Source organism: Channa argus, chromosome 16, assembly GCF_033026475.1.
Source record: "Channa argus isolate prfri chromosome 16, Channa argus male v1.0, whole genome shotgun sequence".
Taxonomy (NCBI): Eukaryota; Metazoa; Chordata; class Actinopteri; order Anabantiformes; family Channidae; genus Channa; species Channa argus.
In genome coordinates this window covers 17,936,314-17,961,280 of record NC_090212.1, presented here as the reverse complement: position 1 = coordinate 17,961,280, position 24,967 = coordinate 17,936,314, and the positions used below count along the sequence as shown (strand labels likewise).

The following is a 24,967-nucleotide window of genomic DNA, read 5'->3' as shown; positions in this document are numbered from 1 at the left end:
GGAGGATATCAAAAAGTTTTCTCATGACCCCAACTGTTGTTGCTGTTTTGCCAAGATCCAAACTTGCTTGCTTCTCTAGTTGCCTCAGTTTGACAACAAAGACACAAAAACAGATTGATCACAGCCTCATGTAGCCGACATCTGATACAGACAGACAGTGACCAGAGAGGACAGAAAGAGATGTTTTTAGAGATTACAAAATTATAAAACACCAATATTTGACTGTTTAAAGGTCATTTAAATGCTATTCGTTCAACATGATTGAAGGCTTGGTAATAATGGGAGAACAAATTAATTTCATCAAGGTCTCAAAACAGTTATTTCACAATAAAAACGAAACAAAAGCAACGACATAATTCACTTACAGCACATATCCTCTCTAAAGAAGAAACTCTCCAGCCAGAGCCAGGATTTAAGCGAAATCCTGAGCTTGGTGCCTATCAGTGACTATGTGTCTGCAGCCACGCCAGCTTAAATCTAACACCAGCATGCTCCACTGCTTATACTGACAACGCTAACACGCTAATGTGCTGCGGATATGCTGTTTACTGCGGTAATGTGCTAACAAATTATTACTTACTGATTAGCACTGGACCTAAAGTACAGCCTAAGCTGAGCGGAAACACCATAAACCAACCCATCTGAAACAGCACCAAGTTGTTCAAATTCAGCCTCGGGAGAACATGAAGGTCTGAAGCATCTTTCATGCCAATAAATCAACATTTCACTCAATTGTGTCTCTGCCTTCTCCTACTAGGTTTGCTATAAAAAGCCTGATGGTCAAAGCCATTGTTAGGAATCATCCCCCTGGGACCAATGAATGTCTGGACCAAATGTCATAGAAATCTATTAAGATTCTATATTTCCCTATAAGTTTAAATATATTTATTCATTTCTGCTCCTGCTCTGTTTCCACTAGTAATGAGCTATGATGAGATATGAAGTAAAAATGAGATAAAACAAACAGACATTTTGTTGGATCCACACTGACTACTTTTCTCTACTGATCAGGGAAAGTTCTTAAAGACGTGTTTATTACTGAATCTTAACAGCCGTAGCAGGCTAACTTTTCCTTAACCCTGTAGCGATAAAAACACTTAGATCAATAGCAGCGTCCCTCACTATCTCCTGATCTGTGTAAACTGGAACTGAGGCTGATGGTTTATGGCTTCCCCGCAGACACCGCAGCTCCTAAAATCCCACAACAGCACTGGACTCCGAGACGCGTCCTCCTATAAAAAGGCCCGTACGGGAGATAAGGGCAGTTATTGAAGGTGCTCTGGATTAAACACAAACCGTCCTGTGCTTTGTCTGCAGACACAGAGAGACTTTATAAAGATGCAGAGAACAGCCGTCAGCAGCAGGGACTAGAAAAAAAGGGATCCAGAGTCCTTTCATATAAATATTAATAAATAGATTTCTGAAAACACTGGCTATGTAATATCCACTGTTTACTGCTGTTTTATAATATATCATCTGGACTGCTTTTTCTTTGGCCCTTGGGATGGCAGCATCATGCATGTCCTTATTGCACAGCGATCATGTTGCAATTCATATTTGATGTCAAACCCCAAAGCTGCTTTTTTTTTTTTTTTTTTTTTTTACTGAAGCTCACACTTCACATACTGAGGTGTTTCAATTCTCCAGAAAAGCAGCAGTTTTGTTTTGTTCTTTTAAATACCATTAACGGGTACATTTTGTAAATCATCATAGGTACCTTTATGAATGACTTGTATTTTAATTAATAAGAAACCTATCTCCTAAAGATTTGTTTTGCTCTGCCATAAGATCAGAACGTGGCCACTGTCCAGCCTCGGTCGTGATTTAGCTTTTTTAACTACCACTTGTCACGCCCTTCCTCTGATTAGACCATTCCTTCATTTCCCACACAGCTCAGCTACATCTGAAGCTTGCTGAAGACAGCAAAAGTTCTTAGAGAGACACACAAAATAACAGGCTATTACTGAATACTGAAGAGCCATCCACAAAGAAAAAGAGCCTAATAATCAAATCACCCCACTTACGCCCTGTGCCAGAGAGCCTTGGCCACGAAATGTGCCAAAGGAAGAAAACAGCGGAGTAACACTGACACAGAGCAACGTTCACATAAGGATAGAAAGAAATCTGTTATTTTAATCTATAATGAATACAACTCATTAAAAATGCAGGACAGGGCAATATGAGTTCCATCTTCTCCATCAGCTCAGAGCAACACCGACTTAGAAACAAAACCTCGATAGAAAGGGACATTTGTATCTGCGCAGACAGAGGAGCTGAGCATGAAGGTTATGAGTTGGCACCGGGGTTGGTGGTTAAACCAGCTGATGCAGAACGAAGGAGGGCGCAGAAACATCAATCAATGCACAGAGAGCCAAGTCGCAGCCAGAGCGCGAAGAATCTAATCCACTGAAGAACACAAAATGATCCGTGCTCTCTGAGAGCCCCAGGGGGCCGCAGCAGAAACTGGAATACAAATGAGAGCTTTGTGTGCAGCGATCTGCAGCACTCTGCTCCACCCATGATGCCAGACTGCTGAACACCCACTTTAATCCTCTCTAGGCTGAAAAAGGAAGTTCCCAGTGTTCAGGTCCACAAACCTTTCAAATCACAATGAAGCTATACGTCCCTGTGTGCAAACAGAAATATTCAAACTGTCTGATTAAATTACTGATTAATATTTGCATATGTTTTTACACGGAGTGAGGGTTGCTTCAGTCCTTTATACCCCTCGTGTGAAACGTGTATCACACTCACGTCTGACTGCTGAACACATCGTGAAAACTACAAGAATGATGGTGTTCGCAGAAAAACACCTGGGGAGACTGGCTGGAAACTGGCTGCTGGGATTTGTTGGGCAGTAAGACCAAGACAGTTGTCCATTTCCTCACAAAAGCGCTGGACTGATTTGAGGTCTTGAATCTGTGTAGACCAGTTCAATTTGTCGATGCCAAACTCAGAAATAAATATTTCATACACGTTATTGCTTGACCTACCTACTGCTCATATAAACCGAGCCTCTGAACAAACTGTGACTTGTTTAAAAAAAGTTCTCTATTGAAACCACAACCTCTTTTATTTTGATAATTTACTATTACTTTATTATATTTGGATGGTATTTATTTAGCAATTTGTGTGTGTATGTCCATGTTACTATGGCCTAATTAGATTTTGATATTTTTGCTGTTATTCTGTTAAGCGTGTGTAAAAGAAAGGAAGAAAATGAAAACCATTTCCACAGGGAGCATAGTGTTGTTTACAATATCAATATTGATTACAAAACAAATACAATTACAATACCAGTGGATGTTTGGACGTCTCTTAAGGCCATTTGATACTTTCTGTCTCTGAAAACTACTGGGATCGCTTAGTCCTTTTCAAAGCTACAGTGCCTTGCCAATAATTATAGCCCTTGAAAATGTCCACATTTTGTCATGTTACAACCACAAATGTAAATGTATTTTGTTGGGATGTTATGCGATAGACCAACGCAAAGTGGTACATAAATGTGAAGTGAAGGAAAATGGTAAAGGAAAAAGGTTTTTCAAAATTATTTACAAATACATCTCTGAAAATTGTGGCGTGCACTTGTATTCAGGCCCCGAGTCGATATTTTGTAGAACCACCGTTTGACGGTTTTTCAGTTTGTTTACCAGCTTTGCACATCTATAAAATGACATTTTTGCCCGTCCTTCTTTGAAAAATAGCTCCGACTCAGTCCGACTGGATAGAGAACGTCTATGAACAGCAAATTTCAAGTCTTGCCACAAATTCTCAATTGGATTTAGGACTTTGACTGGGTCATTGCAACACAAGAATATGCTTTGATCTAAACCATTCCATTGTAGCTCTGGTTATATGTTTAGGGTTGCTGTCCTGCTGGAAGGTGATCCTCCGCTCCAGTCTCAAGTCTTTTCTAGACTCTAACAGCTTTTTTATTTTTTGAGTACCTTGTATCTGGCTCCATCCAGCTTCCCATCAGTTCTGACCAGCTTCCCTGTCCCTGCTGAAGAGAAGCGTCCCGTCCCCACAACATGATTCTGCTGTGTTCAGGGTGATGTGCAGTGTTGGGTTTCTGCCACACAGTGTTTTGCACTTAGGCCAAAAGGTTCAATTTTGGTCTCATCTGACCACAGCACTTTCTTCCACATGTTTGCTGTGTCACCCACCTGGCTTGTGGGGACATCTTATGGCTTTCTTTCAATAATGGTTTTGCTCTTGCCACTCTTCCATAAAAGCCAGATTTTGTGGAGTGCACATCTGGTGTGTTCCTTGGACATTATGATAGTTTGTTGAATAATGTTCTCCAACAAACCTCTGAGGGCTTCACAGAGCAGCTGTTTTTATACAGAGAATAAATTACACACAGGTGGATTCTATTTACTAATGACTTCTGAAGGCAATTGTTTCACTGAATTTTAGTTAGGGGTATCAGGGTAAAGGGGGCTGAACACAAATGCATGCCACACCTTTTTAGATATTTATTTGTGGAAAAACGTTAAAAAAAACATTTATAATTTTTCTTTCACTTCACAAATATGTACAACTTCGTGTTGGTCTATCACATAAAATGCCAATAAAATACATAAACAATTGTGGCACTGAAGATAACAGGACTTTCTGCTCATCTTTGTCTTGTTTTATAGTGAACTGAGATTTTTGGACTTTTAAAGAGCTAAGTTCTGCAAAGTTTTTTTTACTTTTATTTGCACTGATAATTTATTGAATAACCAGAAAATAAACTACACAGTGAGCAATACATGTCTAAAATTCACAACAAAAAGACAAAACTGACAACCTTCTCATGTTTCATTGCGCCAGGGTTGGAAACGGAGACTATAGATACATTGAACAAACAGCAGATACTTCAGATCTCATTACACTAGGATCTGAAGTGTCCTAGATAATGGTTTTAATACCTGTCGAGAGTTAGTAAACAGGACATATTACAGCAAAGGCATAAAGTTGACCTGGTTCTTTTGTGTGAATAAATATAGAGCAGCCTGTAAATTAACAGTACAATCACAACAAAGAAAACTCATCTCTACATTAAATGGCTGAAGAGCCCTTAGGTAAGATCTCTCATCGTTGCACTGACAGGTTCCTGCATTGTGTGGTGGACGAAAATGGACATTCAGGACCCTCTGGGCATTTATATCAGTGTTTGTTTACTGGTGACACTAAAAGGGGGAGAGGGGGTTACATTTCAACCACCCTGAACTCTAACTGTTGTAATCGGATGGTAAGTTAAGAGTTTTTATGGACTTATTAACGTGAGTAGATTTTTGTGGCTGAAGTAGATGGTATAATTAATGCAGTGTGTTTACCATTTATTCGCCATATTTATGCTTGAATGCAAGAATAAAAAGCAGCTTGGTCTTATATGGTCTTATTCTGCCAACTAATTTTCCAAAAACACATATTTTCTACTGCATGCTAACACCACTTTTAGGAATTCAACAGGATACAAACTGGCTTTTTTAGATGTTAAATGGGTTTGTATGCTGTTATTTTGCTTCCATTCAGTGGTTTAACAGGATTTTCATGCATATTTTGATTTATTTCAACCCCAAATCTGCCTGACTCCTGGATTCCACTGTAACATTCATTAGTCATTAGTCATTTTGTTTTTAGCACTGTTAGTAGCTGTTACCATTTGGGACTAACCCCTGCAACAATGGTGGAGAATCCGTGCATCAAGACACATTTTAAAAACAGTATTATTTAGTTGGCACATGCAGGGAAGTACTTGAGGAAAGATTACAGGCATTTAGTTTAGGTTTTTTTCCTGAAGGCATAAAGTTGGAATCTGAATTACTGCTGTGAACACTATAATTCACTTTTTACCGTCTGTCTTTAATCCATTTGTTCAAAAATGAACTATTTTCAAAAAGACAAAACACAAAAGGACACATCACATTTGTCCTTGGTGTCCAATGCAGGGCAAGTTTGTGACACACGTAAAGATAGTTAATAGGTAATTCTGCAATAGGTAATCACTTTTTATTGTAATTTTTTTTAAGCCACTGTAACTGTTGTGAAACTAAAAGCGGCAGCCTTCCTCCACTAAAAAGCAATTTTCAATGGATTCAAGCTTTAAAAATTTACTACCACTTTGAAACTGTGTCTTTAACTTTTTGAAAACGGTGAAGGTTACCAAAAAAAGTCGATTTGAGTTAAATGTGGCACCGCAGGCTATCTGGACAACCAGCTCTGTGTTTGTGACCAGTTTTATGGCTGCATCTCTGCCGCCTGTTGTTTGTGGAGCACAATATTTCGTTTACAGGGACACACATCACTCTGTAACCCGTTTCAAAGAGCGAGCCTGTCCACTCTCTGAGCTGTGACTGAAGTTTTTAATATCCTCTGTCTGCTAACACAAATATGGATTAAAGAGACAGCGGAGCACTGTTTTCCTCACAGGTCACAGTCCAAACATTCTTTCTTTCTCCACTACATTTGTGCAAACTGGGGATTTTTGGGGGGGAATTTCACACAGTCATTGTGAGTTTCCCTCTGTTTGACAAATCACTTACTCCCCACAACTTCGTGACGTCTGTATTTCAGCAGATTAGCTTGGACCACCACTGCTGTTCAGCATCTGGGAGGCCAGCGAGCTTGTGTTTACAGGCTTGTAAAGCGCTGCTTATTTCTGACCGGCAGCAATAATGAATGCTCATTTCTACATCCAGAGGCAGAGATGAAAGGTTTTAGTTGCAGATGCCAAACTTTAGGATTTTTGCTGTGTCCATCTGTCCAGTCAACACTTCAGGGAGGACTATGGCGGAAACATGGACCAGGTCATATGACTCAGCCACCCAAGGAGCAACATGCCAGACGTGGCACAGCAGCTTTCCTAATTACAACAATATGTTAAACCTTCTAAGCTCTCCTCCCAGGCTGCAACTTTTCTAAAAGGATCCTGACCTACATTTCTCCTAAATGCTCTGAATTCAGAAAAAGTTCTCTAAGCCTCAGCAACCTCAGCAGCTCCCTCTTTTCTCACTGCTGGCTGCAAGAAGCAAAGCCTGCAATCCAGCCTTCAGGGCCTTCCTGCAATTAACCAAAAGTACAAGAGAGAAAAGGTTTATTCATTGGAGATCATACAAACTGCAGAGTGACAAGGAACAAAATGTCAAGGTAGGAAGCAGAGAGATGAATTTTAATGAATCAGGCCTTTAAATCATTACTGAGGTACCAACACACTTCAGCAAAATGTGCAAATCATTAATAATCAACAACCACCGCTAGATATACCAGATGCTTTTGCTTGTTACCTTTGCCAAAGTGCAAAGAAATACAAACACAGTTGCCATGGAAACCGGTGACTAATGCGTTACAAGGATTTCCCTGGAAGTCACTGTTTGCGCTAACACATCAGAAACACAGACATACTGGCAATATGACTGCACTGATAAACAGTTCCCTCAATGCACAAATTCGCATTTCCACAGGACAGAATAATCAATACGTGCGTGAAGGAACAAATCATGTCAGGAAATAAATAAATTAAAAAACCGGGCACTCCAAGTAATGATGAATAATGCAAGCTGAATGCCTCCAGTGCAAAATGGAAACGTAAAATTTGCCACAATTACTGCACCCAGTATTGAGCCAGATGTTTTAATTTGAGCCAGAGACAATCATGCAGGAAAAGTCAATTTTATTTCACCTATTAAAGACGGAAAATAATATTAAACTAAGCGAGTCTTGCGCATAAAAAGAGTCAAACACGGATAAAAGCATATCTCCCCATAGTCATCTTTATTCCCCCTAAATGTGTAACTGGACTACAGAAATATCTTGGAACATTTTATCCAGGGACACATGAGGTAACCAGAACACACAGCTCTAGAAATGTCAGATTTCCTTTTGACTGCACTAAGCCTCAACTGTGTTCGCAAGCTGTCTCAATATAATCTCATCTACATCTCTGCCTTTTCAGCCTGTTAACCTAATTTTCTGCATTAGCCATAAAAGTGCTGGAACATGCGACAGAGTAAACAAGCCCCAGGATGCCCTGACTAATCACAGAGCTATTTCAATCATTTGAGCTACATTTGGAAATAAGGTCGCCTCTTGCAGCCAACAATCGCACAAAACCAGATTTTACATGATGACGCACTTCAGAAATGGAATTTATCCATTTGCCCATCTATGAAGAGACTAAAATAATGATTAGAGAAAAAAGTAAAGAGAATCACACATTCTACAAATGGACCAGGTGTTTTATCTGTAAATTGGTCCATGTGTGATTGTTAATTATTAACTTGTAAGTATTGAATTAATGCAGTTTAGTTCTGGTGTTCATATACTTCTTTGAAGACGCCTACAACTGTGTGTGTGTGTGTGTGTGTGTGTGTGTGTCTATTACATAATTATTATTAACCCACTTAGGAAGAACAAAACGTGCCCTGAACACAATTAAACTCCTGATGTTCACCAGCTGCTGACTTTATCTGTTTGGAGGAGCAGGTTTTTCTCACTTTTTTACTGAAAATAATACAGCTGCCTGATGACTACTGATGGAAAATATGCTGATGAGAAAAGTGGGAGGGAAGCAAAATATAAAGCAGTGATGCAAAATTCAAAAAGTATATATTCGCATATTGGTAATAAACCAAACACATTTTACTGTTTCTGCTCCATGTTCGAAACCTTATTAATAGTAAGAGGCTCTAATCATGCATCAGGTTCATCAGGATGCCATTTAATCTGGCCTCCATCACCCTGAGATCTATTTAGACTAAAGGACTTGCTGAAGAGGACACGGTGCCCCTGGATTGAACATTCACAGTGACATACAGATTGGCCAAGGTTGGATCGTCGCTGCTCCATCAGAGCTGACTTTTTTTTTTCCCCAAGACGTAAACGTGCTGCTGAAGAGAAAGGAAATGTCCTTCTCAAATCCGTGTCTCAAGAGGCGCATGGGCTTGTCCTACTTTCCAATTAGCGTGAATATAATTTGGGGACCAAATGCAAATGAAACGTCAGCGCCGTAGCTGCACGCAGAATAATGCACTGTGACAGTTTTAGCTCCGAGGCCCAAAGGTATTAAAAACTCCTCAAACACAAAAGCTTTTCTTTCTTTTTTCAGCAGTTTTCACAATCTTTATTCACCTAAAGAACATTAGATCCTTTCTGATATGATGCTTTTTACAGTAATCTGGTGTTTATGTCTACACTTCATGATACACGTCACACTGCAGCAGGCCTTGACTTCTGACTGGAGCCACTGTCACAACCTTGTCCCTCCTGGCAGCTAAAAGCAATGTAAACAATCCCATATTGTGTCCATTTAGTCAGTGTTTATGCTTATGTGCAGACATGTCACGTAGCAGGTTCTTTCCATGATCCCGATCGCACAGTGCAGAAGGTTCAAGTCCTTAAAATCAAATATTGTCTTAAGAGGACATAAGAGAAGAACACAGAAGGCGAGCAGTCAGGCGTGGCGGCTAGGCACTGAGGCATGCGGAAAGTCAGCTGGAAGAAATATCGATCGGCTTGAAGAACCACAAAGCATATCAAATGTGCGTGTGTGGAGGAGAGGAGGCGACTGCCCGTCCTGTCCATGTCCCGTCTGTCCTCCGGGACAAGCTGCATCAGCAGAGTGGGAGGTGCTGGCCATCTTACATAAGACCCTCTGACTTAACATTCAAAGAACATAGAGATGGGCTCGTGCAATGCAAGAGTGAATTCATCGACTTCAAATGGCACACTGTCACATTAGCGCCTGTCCTTCATCACTTCTAAATCCTCAAATCTCTGCTGTTAAAAATAACCGTTTATAGTGCGAAAACCAGAGAAAGTTGTGGTGTTAGATTTAAAACCACAGAAAAAAAAAGCCTGTGGCTGGGATGTACGATGCAGTATTTTTACATGCACACAGAGAGTTACACCCCCCCCCCCAAAAATTTAAGATTGTTAGTTGTACTGTGAAAATGAACATTGTGGCTTATAGCTTTATGCTTAAGTGCTTCAGTCCTACTGTCTTTCATGATTCCAGACTTTATCTCTGGAGCCATTATGAGGGTCACGTTTTTAATCTACACCTGGTGGATGGATTGGTTTACAGATATTCATTATTCAAATCTGATATAAACATCCTTTGTTCTCAGAGGAGGCAAGTCCACTGACTTCCAATCTTTCCTCTGGTAAACAAGACACTGAAGCCCAAGTTGCTCCTGGCGGCTCAGGCGAGCACCTGCCTGTGAATGTGAAGCAACATTTTAAAATGCACTATGTAAGCCGACCATTTAGCATTTACCAGCAGCGGCGCATGTCAGAGCTGCACTTAATGAATGCATTTGCACCAAATCCAGAGTCAAGTATTTCAGCCATTTGTGAATGGACTCAACTATGGAAGAGAACTATGGAACGTTTTCCCAGAGGAGGAACCTGAAGACTGTATTGATCCTCCAAACCCTTTCACTCACGGCTCCAAGACAATGACTCTTATTGACCTCGCTGGTCCCTCAACATTACCTCTAGTGCCAGTACAAGGCTGCTTTCTGGGCTTTAGAGCCAAATATCTCAACAGCTGTCGGGTGGATTGTAAAATTGAGCTGTAAAAACCTTGTTGACCTGTAACTTTTATTCTTATCATGACAAATTGTTGATTGATGACGTCCAGGACTGCAATTAGCAAATGATATCACACTGGAAAAACATTACACCCGCTACACATCAGCACTGTCAGTGTGAGCAGTTTAACAACCTGGCATTAGCATCTAGCACTTCACAGAGCTGCTGGCATAGCTGCAGACTCCTGTTTAGACTCTCAAACATTGGTACAGAACAGGCACTGAGTGCAGGACAACAAGAACAACAAGGGGAACATCACACAATGAGAGGCTTTAACTGCCTCTCATTCATCCTACTCTAAATTCCTGCAGTGTGATCATCCCAGTCAGCCGCGGGGGGGTGGGGGGGACAAAAGAGCAAGTGTATCCCTGCTGCTGAAAGCGACATCTCAGCACTCTCGCCTCCAACAGGCCGAAATATGACATCCTACTGGGTCCAGCTGCCATTCGAGGGCCCGTTCAATCCCGGCTCTGTCTCAGAGGTTGGCCCCATCTCTTGCAGCACTTAGCCTCATGCCTGTGGGCTGATCCACAGAAACGCAACTGAGGCCTCCTTCAAAAACACTGAGATGAAAACGCAAGAGCAGAGGGCCAGGTGTTACATTGTCAACAAGACTGGTTTTACAGAAAGCACAGAGGGCTGCAGAGGTTCTTTAAAGACACGTCCATCCTAAGAGATGAATGCGCAATTATTGTGACACATTCAGACGCCCTGACGAAGAAAAGGTTTGAGCCGGTGCTCATTCAAATGCCTCTCACGTTGGCGTTTTCCATCCACACACAGAACATCAGTCAGACACCTACAGTACAATAAGGACTTCCCTCTGTGTGCCCTTCATATGCTTCATATCCTGGCCTAACGCTATGTGCAGAGCAGACTCTCATAAAGCTCAGCACTGCCTTATAAAAAGAGCAAATGCCACTTTCATTTCAGTGGCCAATCTTTTAAAGCACCGTGGACTTGTTTGCGTCTGAATCCGGCATCTTGATTTCTAAACCAAGGACAATTATCGCTCATTCTAAGTAAGTTGATTATCGCCCCTCCCTAACCTATTGGTGATTTTTAAGCATCTCAGTGTGGAGCGGCACACGTCCTCAAGTGACTCCGGTAAAACGTGAGACAAATGCAGAGGCAGCACTTCTACATGCCTCCCAGCCCTAATAGCCTTGGGCTTTGGAGACTTCCGAGCACCAGTGAGTGGCTTGAAGAAATTAGGGGATAACCAGATAAAATCAGGAGACGAACACAGTCAACTTGTGTTAAATTAAAATGCTACTCAGTGCCCATCAGACTGTGTGACATAACTGTGACCCAGTTAACTGTGACCGCTCAACCTGAACTCCCTGTACACGCTTAAGGAAGCAGTTCAGTATTGTGGGAAAAGCAACATATATGTGGTATCTGACTGAGGTCTGCAGAGGCTGGAGACAGGAGATGTGTAGCTCAGTTTAGCATAAAGACTGGGGAAAGAGGAGAAAACAGCTGGCTCTGCATTCTCCAAGCACGGCCAGCAAATCAAAACTCATAAATTAAAATCTTATGTCTAGTTTATTCAATCTGCTGCCATTCACATTTAACAGACAGGTACAGAGTGGTATCAATCTTGTTATTTGGCACTTGGTAGGAAGGCGAACTAATACCTGCTGAGCAATTAGGCTGATGTTGTCATGACGTTCATACTATATACACGGTATGCGAACATTTCTCATTTCAGACTGAGAAATTAGTTTGCTGAAGGCCTGCTGTGTCTGTGCTAAACCACTGGAGAGTCTTTTAAACCTTGTAGGACTGTGTGAGTCAAACCTCCTAAAGGGGACAAATTGTCTACAAAAAGCTGCTTAAAAACTGATTAGAAACTGATTTTTTAATATAAAGGTAAATATGATGGGCACTATGTTAGTGCAGCTGCAGTCGCTTTTGAGAAAGCACCCAGAACGCTACACTAGTGAGCACTTCATGCATTGTAAATTTAAGCCGAAACGGAAAAACTGCAAATTAACCACTTGAATCTACGCACAATAATGCATCATGACGCGGAAACATCGTTTTTTCAGAATGTTTGGAAATGATCTTATATGTGCAAAATGGATTCCTCCCTGTTTCTCCTCTCCCACAGAAATTACCCTCTGGAGACTGTTTGTTTAGCCACCTTAAGAGGGTGAAACCACTGAATGAGACAGCTCATTCGACAGAAATGCTGGCTTTGTCCCTTCTAAAGGGACTGACAGCAGTCGATGGGGGGCTGCGGGGATCCTGACTGACAGTGGACTCTGCAGAGCCTCCCTCAGTCTCACTCGTTGTGTAGGCAGCTAACACATTAACTAAAGATCTTTACAGTCTTCGTTACTGGAAGAGCGGCACGTTACTGACATCACTCGCAGTGACATGGGGAATCAAACCTAGGGACTTTTTAGCTTTGGGGAGTCTTTCACTCTACTTGTCCACTCTGCTGAATCACATCAGGCTGTTCCTGGAAAGTCATGGAATACCCACTAAAGGTTTCAGCTTTAGAGGATATAGAAAAGATGGAGAGATGTGGTCATCACGTTCAAAACATAAAAACACACTTACTCTCCACCCTCCCACGCTCCCATATTTTTTACAGCTTGTTTTTCCTTCTCAACAGGCTCTGAGCCACTGACCGAAGTCTGACAGCAGGAAACTCACTTCTGTCCATACACGATTGTAAAATGTGCGTTTTATTCCTGGGACTGGAAAGAAAAACACGTACCAACATTACATCTCCTCTGCCGATTCCCTCTCAGCTCTCCTACTGTTCACGATTAATCAGTTTTAATGAAAGTGGTAACACCTGCACATTGACTACAAACATCACATCTTCCCATCACATTTCCCATCACATCTGCTTTTAAATTTCATTAGAATTAATCAATGCAACTTTAATTTTGTCTCAGTGAAATGTATGTTATGACTCCACACTGCATTTTAGCCAAACTGAAAAACTAACACAACTGCTCAGGGACAGTGTGTCGATATAATATCCTTTATATCATTGAAACAATTATTGACAGCAACTAATAAATCAGCAACTTCTTATTGAATTCATCAACTTTTACTTTTTTTTTCACAACCATTTGGTTCCAGTATCTCGGATGTGAGGATTTGTTGCTTTTTCTGACTGTAAACTGAATATCTTTGAGTGTTGGACGGTTTGAGCTTTTTCACAATTTTCTGACCAATTAATTTATTATTTGAAAAAAAAAAAGAGAAGAAAAGAAGATCCAGATTAATCCAGAGAAAATTAGCTGCACACTTTAGCCCTAGATGTCGATGTTTCTTACTTAAGGGGATGCAAACTCTGCCATAAAAGCATATTATTAAATATTGTCTAACAAGGTTACACGTCAATGTGGTTTCAAAGTGAAGACTTATTTAAGACGAGCTAACAGCTGGTTTATCATATGTGCAGATGCAGTAACCTCAAAGTGTATGAGCTACGACTTCAATCTGCCTGTTTTAAATGTCAAATAATATGTCAGTTATATTTCTAATCTGTCAGTGAAACACAAACGTGAAGGAAAAATGTGAGATAATATAAAAAAAAAAACCTCTAACAAATCAGAGCTCAAGCGATAATAAACACAGAAGGAGGAGTTGGAGCCAGATAATGTTTTACATGTAATCGCTTATTAGAATTAATGATCTGTCCGCTGACTGTTCTCCAGAGCAGCTGTGTGATAGCAGAGTTTCAGTCCCACCTTCAACATTCGCTGCATCTCTGAATGGTGATTTTATTCAGACCGATTTTTGCCTTTTCACCACATTGGAAATACAAGCTATCATGAACCTTATGTGATAGCGAGGAAAAACTGTTGACAAAGCCACGAGTAAACAGACATTGAGTTAGGACTGTTTTGTCAAACTATTTTCAAGGTGGAGAAACAATTCTAGCTCTTTATGTATTAATATTTGCTGCTTTTCTCAGTTTTACATCATTGGTATCTTTATTTGACTATAGTTATCTTTGGAATTGCTAGTGTTCAGTTTGAGGAAGTCACCAAATTTTGATATGCATTTCCTGCTGTTGTCTGACATTTTAAAGACTAACGTGTCACTAACCAAATCCAAAGTGAAAATAACTGACAGTTGCAGCTGTAGCACGGAGGATATCGTGTTCAGAACCCCCCGTGACACAGAAAAAGCTAATAAGTCACTGTTGTTCAGTCAAAATTATAAATAAATGTGTTGCAAACGGTCTGCGTGGTGCAGCTTGGCACCATCTATCAGAACAGCTGACTGGGCCATTTTGAGCATCCAGAGTTTTGTAACAGAACACACACCTTTATCTCCCGTATTCACTGCTGCACTGAGACAGCTGGAGCTGGAGGATTTGTTTACGACTTGTTTGTGCTGGTGGCTGGCGGCCCAATGGTGCTCCCCAAGCAGAACCATGTGTCACATATGGCAGAGTGCAGCAAGCCCCAACAGGATGCCAAAGCCACATTTTGATGGGTTGCATCAGTACTAGGAAATGTATTTCCATGTACTAACACAGACAGGTGAGGGGCAACTGTTCATTCGCCGCAGGTGAAATAACACTTTGCTTATCAGAAAAACTTCATTTCTGTATTTTATGTCCAACAGAAGCAAGTTATTAACGTTTCTTAAATTTCAAAATAAAAGTCGCTAGAAACCGGGACTCTTTTAAGAGCAAGTGTCCGAAACCCACCCAGGGGAAGTGAACGGTTAAATCCTGCCTTTAGGTTTAAACAGTTACCGAGCAGTGCGTAATATTGCGCGCAGTGTTGCGGAGTTTGAGCAAAGGGAAACCCGAGTGACAAAAGAATGAATTTGATGGGATTTGCAGCTGAGGGCTCGGTTCTGGTTGCAGCTGCGCGGTACATTTGCAAACACTGCGAATATGAAAATAACCCCATATTTTGCAAATGTGCATATTTCCTGCTTCTCTCTGATAGCTAAGCTACACGGGATCGAGCCTTACTTTCATTTCTACCCCAGCATCAAAACAAAACACTGCAGGAGGCTGGATGAGCAGCGCCCTGCTGCAGGGCCCTGCGTGCATGGGCATCCACTTGGCATAAGGAGCCGGTTAGATGGACACAACCCGCCGTGCAGACGTGACGTTACTGCACTGGCTTTAAAGTTTAAGAGGACAATAAGGAGCCGTGACTCACCTCGGGATGCAGTTCGGGGAGGATCCGTCTATTTCCCATGTTGCGAACAGGTTCATGGGCACCGGTCTGTTGAGAGCCCCGCTCCCGGGGAAACTCAGCCGGCCGCTTCTCTCCGCCATGGTCCGGGCTGCGGGTGGGACTGTCCGACACCGAGCTGCTGCTGCTGCTGCTGCTGCTGCTGCTGCTGCTGGGGCGGGGGGCGGGGGGTCGTAAACAACACACTGGTGCGGGTCTTCTGTGTGTGTCCGTGAAGCAGAGTCCTCACACGCTCACGTTAGTGCGATGCGCACGGCGGACGTCGTGCTCATTTCTCCGTCCTTGTCGATCCGGGCAGGTCGGTGTGGTCGTCTGTGCCAGGGAGGAACCGCAGTGGGAGCAGCGCAGGAGTGAACGGACCGACCGCTGGGATTGTTGTGCCTACCACGCTGTTCCGAGGGTATGGAGGGCGGTCAGTGCCACACAGGAGCGGGAGGGAGGGGGAGCTGGCTGAACACTTGTTTACACAAATAGAAGTGTTACTTTTTTATACTTTAGGTAATATTAAAATATTACTTAAATATTTATATATAATTTCATAAATAAAAAAATTACATACAAAAATTCAAAGACTAAACAATAAATAGAGTAATGGATCATGAAAATAAAGGTTTTCTGCAATCTTCATTTAAACAAATTACTGGTCAGATATTGGAGCCAAGTCCTGAGAGCAGTGGAATATGAGCCAACAGGGTTTGCTCTGTTTTTGGGGTCACTGTCTTGTTTGGGTAGATAAGGAAGCGTATGTGTATGGTAACGGTTCCATCAATCAATGACATAAATCACATGGTTGCCTTTGAAGTGTTTCCCTTTGAAGTTTCCCTAACCAGTTGTCATGACTACAAGGTAGTAGTGGAAAGTTGAGTGTGTAGCTGTGGAGGTACACGGTTTCTTTCCGTTTTCTGTAGGATTACTTTGTTATCCACTCAATTGTGGAACGTGGAACTCAATAAATGTTCGGGCTAATTTTTGGATCAGTGGACACGATTAAGCCTTGATAAACTGTTACAAAAAGAATAAACTCCCATCTACCTGTCCTACTATATATCATCTGTTCATTTGCTGAGGTCACCTTAGACACCAAGACTCAAATATACAAATTGTTCTCCAGAATTTTTCTATTTCCTGTTGGATTTTTTGGACAGACTGTGCACTTTAAGGACATGCTGTGAGATAAGACAGCACACTGTTGTTCACTTAACGCCATCAGACTGATATTTAGCCATTATAATAGAAACTGAGCACATTCAGTCTTAGTGTGGTATGAAGTTCCTGCTGTACCTGGCAGCACCATGACACAGCTTTCACTATTCTGTAGCGGACATGTCTGTGGCATTAACCACCCGTCATACATTTCTCCCTGGAACAACGTCATTGAAGGTCCCTCTGCTGCCTTTTGCTGAGTCCGTTGCAGGTGCACACAGTGCAGATCGGGGCGGAACCGTGGACCCAAATCGGCTCGGTTCAGCTGCCAGTCTGTCACTGCACTGGGGTTGGCACTTTTTCATACCACGGGGCTGCTTAATAAAACTACAGGACTATGACTTTCTCTCCTTGTTTTTGCAGTTTGAGGCAGCCACCTTCAGCTTTAGTTCTACAATTCTTTTTTCTATAATTAACAGATCGTATTCACTTTAAACTACACATAGCCGCACTCAACCCTCATGTCAATTCTCTATGCTGAATTAATGAATGCACAACAAATGTAATTATGAATATTGATGACTCATGTTTATCTCCATGTTCTTGTCATGGTACTAAAAGCAGATGCTGCCACCATGTGGTCATGTGCGTACACGCGTACACGACTTAAATGACCCCCTGCTCTCGATCACACAATTTCATTTAGTTAAAACCTCTTCTAGGGTCGTGACCAAGCCTGCAAACAGATTAACTTAAGCTTTTAGGAGAGCAAACATTCACAGAGGCGGACTTTAAGGATTAAAATGATTTGACAGATAAACTCTTATATAAATCCTATGAAAAGACCATGTTCCACCATTCATAGTAGCCTTGTCTTAAAATGGAAAAACAAAAAAACCCTAGAAATTCTCTTATCAAACCGACAGAGTCAAAGTACTGCACTGTACAATTGTTGATTGTTACTGTTACTCCACTACAGTTTGGAGGGAAACTTTGAACTTTTTAATCCTGTACTTTGTGTCTTTCTGGCCACTTGTAGATAAATGTTTTTAAATCAGCTACTAAATTGTGTTAATAGCTACCTGGCCATACAGTTACATACAGTTTGGGTCTATATTACAAAACTGAGTACAAGAATGTTTACTGTCATGTTTCACCTTTGAAAAGCACTTCTCCATACATTTGTGTACTTCTGCCACCTCTGATGGTTACATGCAGCGTTCAATTGCAACCCTATTGTTTTCGCTCCTTGGGTACATAACTCACCATAAAAGCCATGCTAGGTCTTTGATTCTCAGAGTGGATATATTAACGTTGAGACAAATCACTTTATTTTCTCATACCGACATATCCGTGAAAGATGGCAGTGTATAGATCAGCCCTGGATATGTAAACGTCTATCATCTGTAAACATCAAGCTACAATATTTTACCATTGGCCTTTTAAATGCGGGTTTCATATCCTGCCTGTCTTGTCTGATCTAATGCATGTTGTTGTTTATCATGTTACAACAGAATCCCGAGCAACAAGACAGGTCATCAGCTTTAAGTAAGAAAATGTACTGACCTAAAGTTTAAGATCAGATTATCACACGTAATCAGTATTACTGAAAATATATAAAAGGAACTTGTTCATACAAGTTTACGACTGTTTATATTTTTGATTTGATCATTAAAGGGCATAAATTGTGACCGATATTGAAACAGATTGTTATAACTGAGACTTTATTTAATGCTTATGTGCATCTCCTGATACACATTCACAAAAAAATTCTTAAAAGCCATTGTCAACTGTTTTTATAAAAAGAAAAGGAAAAAAAAATGCCGTTGCTGAAATACACACTTGTGTTCAGACCCATGACAACCCACAAGCAAGGACAGGAGATAATGTAAATAAGAAGCAAATAACATTTATCACCAACACGAGACAAAGTCCACAACAGTGTTAAAAAAAAAAAAAGTCAAAATTAAGGTTAGATTCCAATATCATTAGACAAGAAAGCTGATATGACTCAGGCTGAGATTTTTGGAATTTTAAGTTCACATATGAATCAGGGCAGTGAATGCAACATGTTGAGAGACACCGGTTACAGTACCTCATAAGAAGCGTAATCACAGTTTCACGGCAATGCCAGAAGCTCACATTACAAGCTATGTTTTTAATCAACATTTTCCAAAAACAATCTTAAACCATTCCGACCAAACCTTGGAACACTTGAGCAAAGCACAAGGGGAGTGGATGGAATCAAATAATGGACGACAGGTAGGACAAACTGCAAGATGGTAACAGGTATCATCATCACTGATCAAAATGTGTTGTATCCCTCAGTTTTTTTTTAAATCAAATTATGAAGGGGTTTTAAAAGAGGGAATGTACAAATCACTAATTAACTGAAAAATAAAATCTTTTTCCCATCAAAACAACCAAAAACGGGAAAATCAAAGAAAAGGTGGGCACATTTAGTGAACATCTTATTTCAAAAGAAGCCATTATAAAAAGCAATTTCTTCCCCTTCATTAGAAAAAAAAAAGAAAAAAATAATTCACCATACCGATTTATGGTGAGCAACTATCAGTCTATTTTACTGCCAAAAGGTGACCCGACCCCCGTTCTCAATGTTTGCTGTCTGCTGAGGCGGAGCGGGAGCGGGAGCGAGAACGGGAGCGAGAACGGGAGCGGGACCGGGAGCGGGACTGTTTGTTCTGATCTGGAGCAGGTGATTGTGAGCGAGACCTGGAGCGGGACTTGGACCTGGAGGGGGATCTGGCTGCTGCCTTAGCCCCTCCTGATGTCTTCTTCTCTGGGGTGCGGCTGGCAGATCTGGAGCGGCTTCTGGAACGGTTGCGGCTGCGGGAGCGACTCTTTGAGCGGGAGTAGCTGCGGGAACGGGAGTGGCTCTTCCTGTGAGGGTTGGGGGAGACAGTGAAAGGTTGTGTAAAAATTTGTCCTTCATTAGAATATTACTTAAATGTTTAACAATATTAGAAATAATGTGACTATTTTAAACTGTACTGCGCTTGATCTTCATGTTGAAATGGTTATTTGGTATTTGCCCAAATGTCCTATATTATGCCAAGTTCTTTCAGTGTGTCAATAAGCTCTATCATTATTGGGAAGCACACTATAACTAGTTAGTAAAGTAGTAATAAGTTAATGATGGACACAGGATACAAAAAGACATGTTCATTTAAGGACATTCAAAATTTTTTACAACATTTTAAATCAAGAAAAAGCATTTCCAAGAAAAAAAAAAAAGTACTGTGAATGCTATAAAATCTTTTATATTTTTCAAAATTAATGAGCAGTATACAAGCAATAATATCCTTTATAAGCTGAACGTTGATGTTTAAACTGTGTTTCTAGCTGTAGTATGTAATATGCCCAAGTAGTTTAGGGATGATAGAAGATATAGATTCTCTCTCTATTTTTTTTGACAAACTTCAAAGCCAAATAGCATTAAAAACACCAAAGGCAATAATGTGATGTCATTGATGATGAAGTTTCAAGTTTTTTAACTGGCTTTGAATGTTTGCTTGCAAAACCCTGTCAGTGTTGAACCCTTCACAGTGCATTTTCTTTTTGGAAATTCTTTTTCTAGTTGGTGGACCACTAATATTTGTGTACTTAGAGGACTACTACATAGTTTATGCAAAGTGATCGTTTCAAACATAACATCCTGCTAGTATCTGAAGTTACAGAAAAAAAACTTAGTCTTCAAGAAATAAAAATAAAGATAAATAAAAAACCCATACCTTCTGCTGTCCTCAAAAATCTTCAGTTTTCGTCCGTTCAGATCTGTTCCATCAAGCTTGGAGATGGCATTCTTCATATCGCTGCGTGACGCAAACTCAACCACCCTGTATACAAGTCAAAACATCTTTTAGTACCAAACTCTGAAAAGAAAGAAAACAGTCTGACCAACAGTTAAGATACTCACCCCTCGTTTTTGTTGGGTCTGTGAGCATCCACAAAAGTAACTTCACCTGCTTTTCTCATCAGGTCTTTCAGGTCCTGTTTCAAAACATAATGTAGGATTAGTAACAAGGAATTACATATAAAGTGAGAGCCAGTGAGAGCCTTTGCTGACCTGGAGGGAGAGAAATAAGCAAGCAGCAAGAGACTAGCACACACAAATGTCTGTTATCTAATGGTGACTTTTGCCACATTGTGATAAGCTTCCATTCCAGAGGACATGTAAACAAAAAGAGTGACTGAAAATGCGTCGAGAGTTGACCGATGTTGCATTTTCTCAAAAAACAATTCCTATTCCCATTAAGTTGTTTTTTTACCCGTTCAGGGGAGGGGGAAAAAAGAAGAAGGAAAAAAAAAAAAAACCACACACAAAAAAACAAAACTACTCCATAGTGAGACGCATGACCGATAAATTTTTTTTATGTGTCAAAAGTTAAAACTTGCATTTTGTATGCAAGTCAATACCGAATTTTGGTTCGAGCTGTGTGAAAAATCTGTGTTTGGTTTGGATGACAATAGTACTAATTAGACAAAAACCGGATCAGTTTATTTTTGATTGTACAGCCTATAAAAGTAATTTGACTTAACAGACCTATATTTACAGAAAAACTGCCCCCTTCTCATCTCAGATTTTAACTATACACCCCTACACCACCCGACCCTAAACAAACCCAATCACATGAGTTTATGCTACTTACCGCTCCAAATCCAGGAAGATATTAGCAAAGAGCCACTTGTCCAAAAAGCAAATGGGAACCAATGCAGTGTTAAGCCCTTGAGAAACGACCTCAGCCTTGACTCAGCATCCGGCCTCCACAAGTAAGGAACCACCAGAAAGCAAGTGGGGGGAGGGGTGCGTGCCTGACTCAACACCCCACCCTCAGCTCCATCAGCAACAGAAAAAGACCCAAATGGGAGAGTGTAGGAACCGTGGATTTGAGGGGGGTTACAGCAGTCGGGGATGCCAGCCCACAGAACCTCCAGACTGTGGCTACGGACCTCCTAAGGCTACCGTATCCTGCGCTAGACCACTTTCACCCTCTACAGGGCCCAGCCAAGACTTTAGACCGGCGGCAACTGCGTGTAGGGAGAGGCACCAAATGAACACTATTCAGACAAAAACAACCAAGAGAGGGCGCTATAGACTTCTGACACCTCCATGGGGGTGCATTCCCCACCGATTTAAAGGAAACCAGATCACTGTAGCCCAAAAAAAAAAAAAAAAAGTTTTTTTATTTTTATTTTTTTGGTTAGACTGCCCCATCAGCAGCAGTAACGTGCTTTTGTCTGGGAAAAAATGCAGATGGTGGTAAAGTAAGGGGGAAAAAAATACACTAGGCTTTTATTTGCATCAGCCAATTGACTTTTCAGCGTTTTTTATTAATCTTCCTACAGACAAAATTAACCCGGCCTGATCAGATGAATGTCAAATAAGTCGTTTATCATTTTAAAAAGCTTGTGCTGAAACATATTTAGAGAGTCTTTAACTCTTACCTGCCAGCTAACACGTGAAGACAGGTTCTCTACAATGAGTCTGTGCTCTGTGCGTACAGGAGGGCCATATCTGTAAGGGAAACAAAAATGAAAAACTTAGTGTAAAACGCAGGCTGTAAGATGAATACAGTTTACTTCGCCTTTACTGCTCTTATTACCTGCCTGAAGGCTGTGTAAATATTTGAATTTAATTCAAAAGGTGGATCAACAGGCCATCATTTGCCAGAAGCAAATATTAATGGTTTACTCCAATACTTACTTAAACGATTTCAAAATGTATTATCTTTTTGAATGTTTGCTTTTTTCCATATACATGCAACTACATTATGTTTAAAAAAACCATGAGTCCTTCATACATTTAAACTCATTAACTTGTATTTGTGTTTTCATGCATGGATAAACACTTGGACAGCTGCCTATGTACTTAATTTGTTTGACTTTGATGAAGCAAAATTCAACAAAGGTGGATCTGTGGTGACGGTATGATGGGGTAATACTGGTTTTCAGCAAGCTATTTTAAAGCCAAATTACCTGGATCCACTGCTGCGAGACTGGCGATAGCTGCTGCTACTGCTGCTGCTGCTGCTAAAACGTCCCATCCCTGGGCCGCCACCCCTTCCTCTTCTGGAACGAGCGTGCTCAATAGTGACCCTAAATATAGAAAATTAAATTGTTTAGAAAGCATAGTCAAATGAAAAACAAATTAAAACACAACACAGTTAAAGGACTGTTTCCGGGCAAGAATCGTGTCATCATCCTCATTTCAATATGCTGCGGTGTTGTGTTACTCATTGAAACTAAAACCCTAAATAAGTTGTCATCTTACTTGGCTATAGTTATTAAGGGAAATCAAAATATTCTTAATGAAAGTTTTAAGTAAGTATACTATTCGGCATGTTTCTGATAGCATTCATACTGACACAGAGGAAAGTAGAGCTGATATTGATTACTGTTAAGATCATACTAAGAGAATTTAGGAGAAAATGCACCACTAACGACACTAATCTAAGAGTTACGGTAAATCACGATGCTTAAAGGATAAAGATAAAAACAAAAATTAAATTAATACCTTTCACTGCACAATTCTTTGCCGTTCAACTCATATACAGCGTCATCTGCATCTCTGTGGTCATCAAATTCCTAAAAATATGGGGAAAATGTTATTATTGTAGAAACAACAACAATAGAGGACATGCACTGATAATTGAAATGAGACACCAACCACAAAGCCAAATCCGTTCTTTAAGTTGATTTCCCGGATCCGCCCGTATCCCTTGAAAAACTTCTCCACATCCCTCTCTCTGGCATGTGGGCTCAAACGGCCAATAAAGACACGACAGCCGCTCATATTGTTATCTGATGAAATGGAGAAAAAAGCGGGATTTAACAATTTTTAAAAGGTAAGCAAAAGAAAAAGGGAAAGAAAGGGAACTAAATAGTTGAGGATTAGTATGTATGAAGAATCTGAATAATATTTAGTAATAAATACATTACTCATTAGGAGTAACCATTTATCACCTGGTGGTCACAATAGTTATACATTAAACTAGAAGTGGGGTGAAAAACACTAGCTACAGTTAAAACTGTGCAAACCAGTTGGGCCACGTGATAATTATTCAATAGTAGCCATTCTGACAATAATTATACGGTTCAGACAATGGTTTTAACAAAACAAGCAGAGTACAGATGTTACAATAGGCTTTAGGCACCAATCAATAATCGATTTGGGTAAGTAATAGAGATTAATAGTTCATAGTTAAAGTATTTGTAGCGACCTTGAACAAAGCATCTGAAAACTGGCCTCACATCTATCAACATAGTAAAAAGTTGCTCGTTTGGATTTGATCTACAACGCTTACCCGCGATGGCGTGTTTGTTGTGCGCTGAGGTATTATTTCGTTTATGGATCTGAACACTTCGCCACAGTAGGGTTCACGTTACATTATTGGGCCCAGGCGACTACTGCTAACGCTAGTGCCTAGCCTTCTTCCACCAAGAGAACGTACCAACGCTGCTAAATTATATTTCAGTTTCTTAATCACGCAATGGAAATAGCAAAAGGTGAATACAGAACATCTGGCAAATACCATTCAAAAGGAGGCCATATTTTACCCGGTTAAAAATATTTATCTCGGTGCGATCAGCACAGATATGACGCTAACGTTAGCGAGCTCGCCTCATTTAGCTTACGCTTAATCGTATGAACGTTTAAGCGAACTAGCCGCCTACTGGTAGCGTCACCTATAAATACATTTTTAGCTATTCGATTTTTGAAAGTCATAAAGCTAATTTCAGCCAGATTCTCACCTTAATCGTCGAATTAAACCGTCTCCACTGTTGTTTGCTCGCTGGATGGCTCCGTCTTTAACCAGGTCGTCTACTCGAATGTAACAAAATGGCGTCTGGGTCCAAAGACTAGGGAATAGGAAATGCTGCTGCCCTCACGTTGCCAGTTAAGAGATTAGCCATTAACCGCAGTCGTTAATGCTTAATTTGGTTAAAGTTTAAGACTGTGCTCCCAAACATGTATTACATTCTTTCTGTAAGCGTACCATGGCAAAAAGAAACATTAGCATTTTTACTTA

General features: G+C 40.7%; 2 protein-coding genes across 8 annotated transcripts in view; both read right to left on the bottom strand.

Annotated features, from left to right (window-relative positions):
• pacs2 (phosphofurin acidic cluster sorting protein 2) overlaps nucleotides 1–16,187 on the bottom strand; it is a 49,901-nt gene extending 33,714 nt beyond the window's left edge. For 4 of the 7 annotated variants that reach the window (XM_067479221.1, XM_067479224.1, XM_067479223.1 and 1 more), the window contains exon 1: nucleotides 15,738–16,185. In XM_067479221.1, coding sequence (XP_067335322.1) covers nucleotides 15,738–15,856 — 119 coding nt within the window. In that variant the 5' untranslated portion in view covers nucleotides 15,857–16,185. Of the gene's footprint in view, nucleotides 1–15,737 lie in introns of all 7 variants that reach the window. The other 3 variants (XM_067479227.1, XM_067479228.1, XM_067479225.1) reach the window with 2 other exon arrangements.
• Nucleotides 16,188–18,623: 2,436 nt separating this feature from the next.
• On the bottom strand, nucleotides 18,624–24,836 carry srsf5a (serine and arginine rich splicing factor 5a). The gene is made up of 8 exons (XM_067479256.1): nucleotides 24,690–24,836; nucleotides 23,605–23,738; nucleotides 23,452–23,522; nucleotides 22,914–23,033; nucleotides 22,383–22,452; nucleotides 20,854–20,927; nucleotides 20,669–20,773; nucleotides 18,624–19,817 (listed from the first exon to the last, which is right to left on the bottom strand). The coding sequence occupies exons 2-8, from the start codon at nucleotides 23,728–23,730 to the stop codon at nucleotides 19,529–19,531; spliced, it is 855 nt and encodes a 284-aa protein (XP_067335357.1). The 5' UTR covers nucleotides 23,731–23,738; nucleotides 24,690–24,836; the 3' UTR covers nucleotides 18,624–19,528.
• Nucleotides 24,837–24,967: the final 131 nt, after the last annotated feature.

Coding starts and splice junctions, on each gene's coding strand:
- srsf5a (XM_067479256.1), bottom strand. CDS start 23,730: ATGAGCGGCTGTCGTGTCTTTATTGGCCGTTTGAGCCCACATGCCAGA. Junction 23,523..23,604: donor AGAACGGATTTGGCTTTGTG/GTTGGTGTCTCA, acceptor CCATATTTTTAG/GAATTTGATGACCACAGAGA. Junction 19,818..20,668: donor ATTTTTGAGGACAGCAGAAG/GTATGGGTTTTT, acceptor CAACCCTCACAG/GAAGAGCCACTCCCGTTCCC.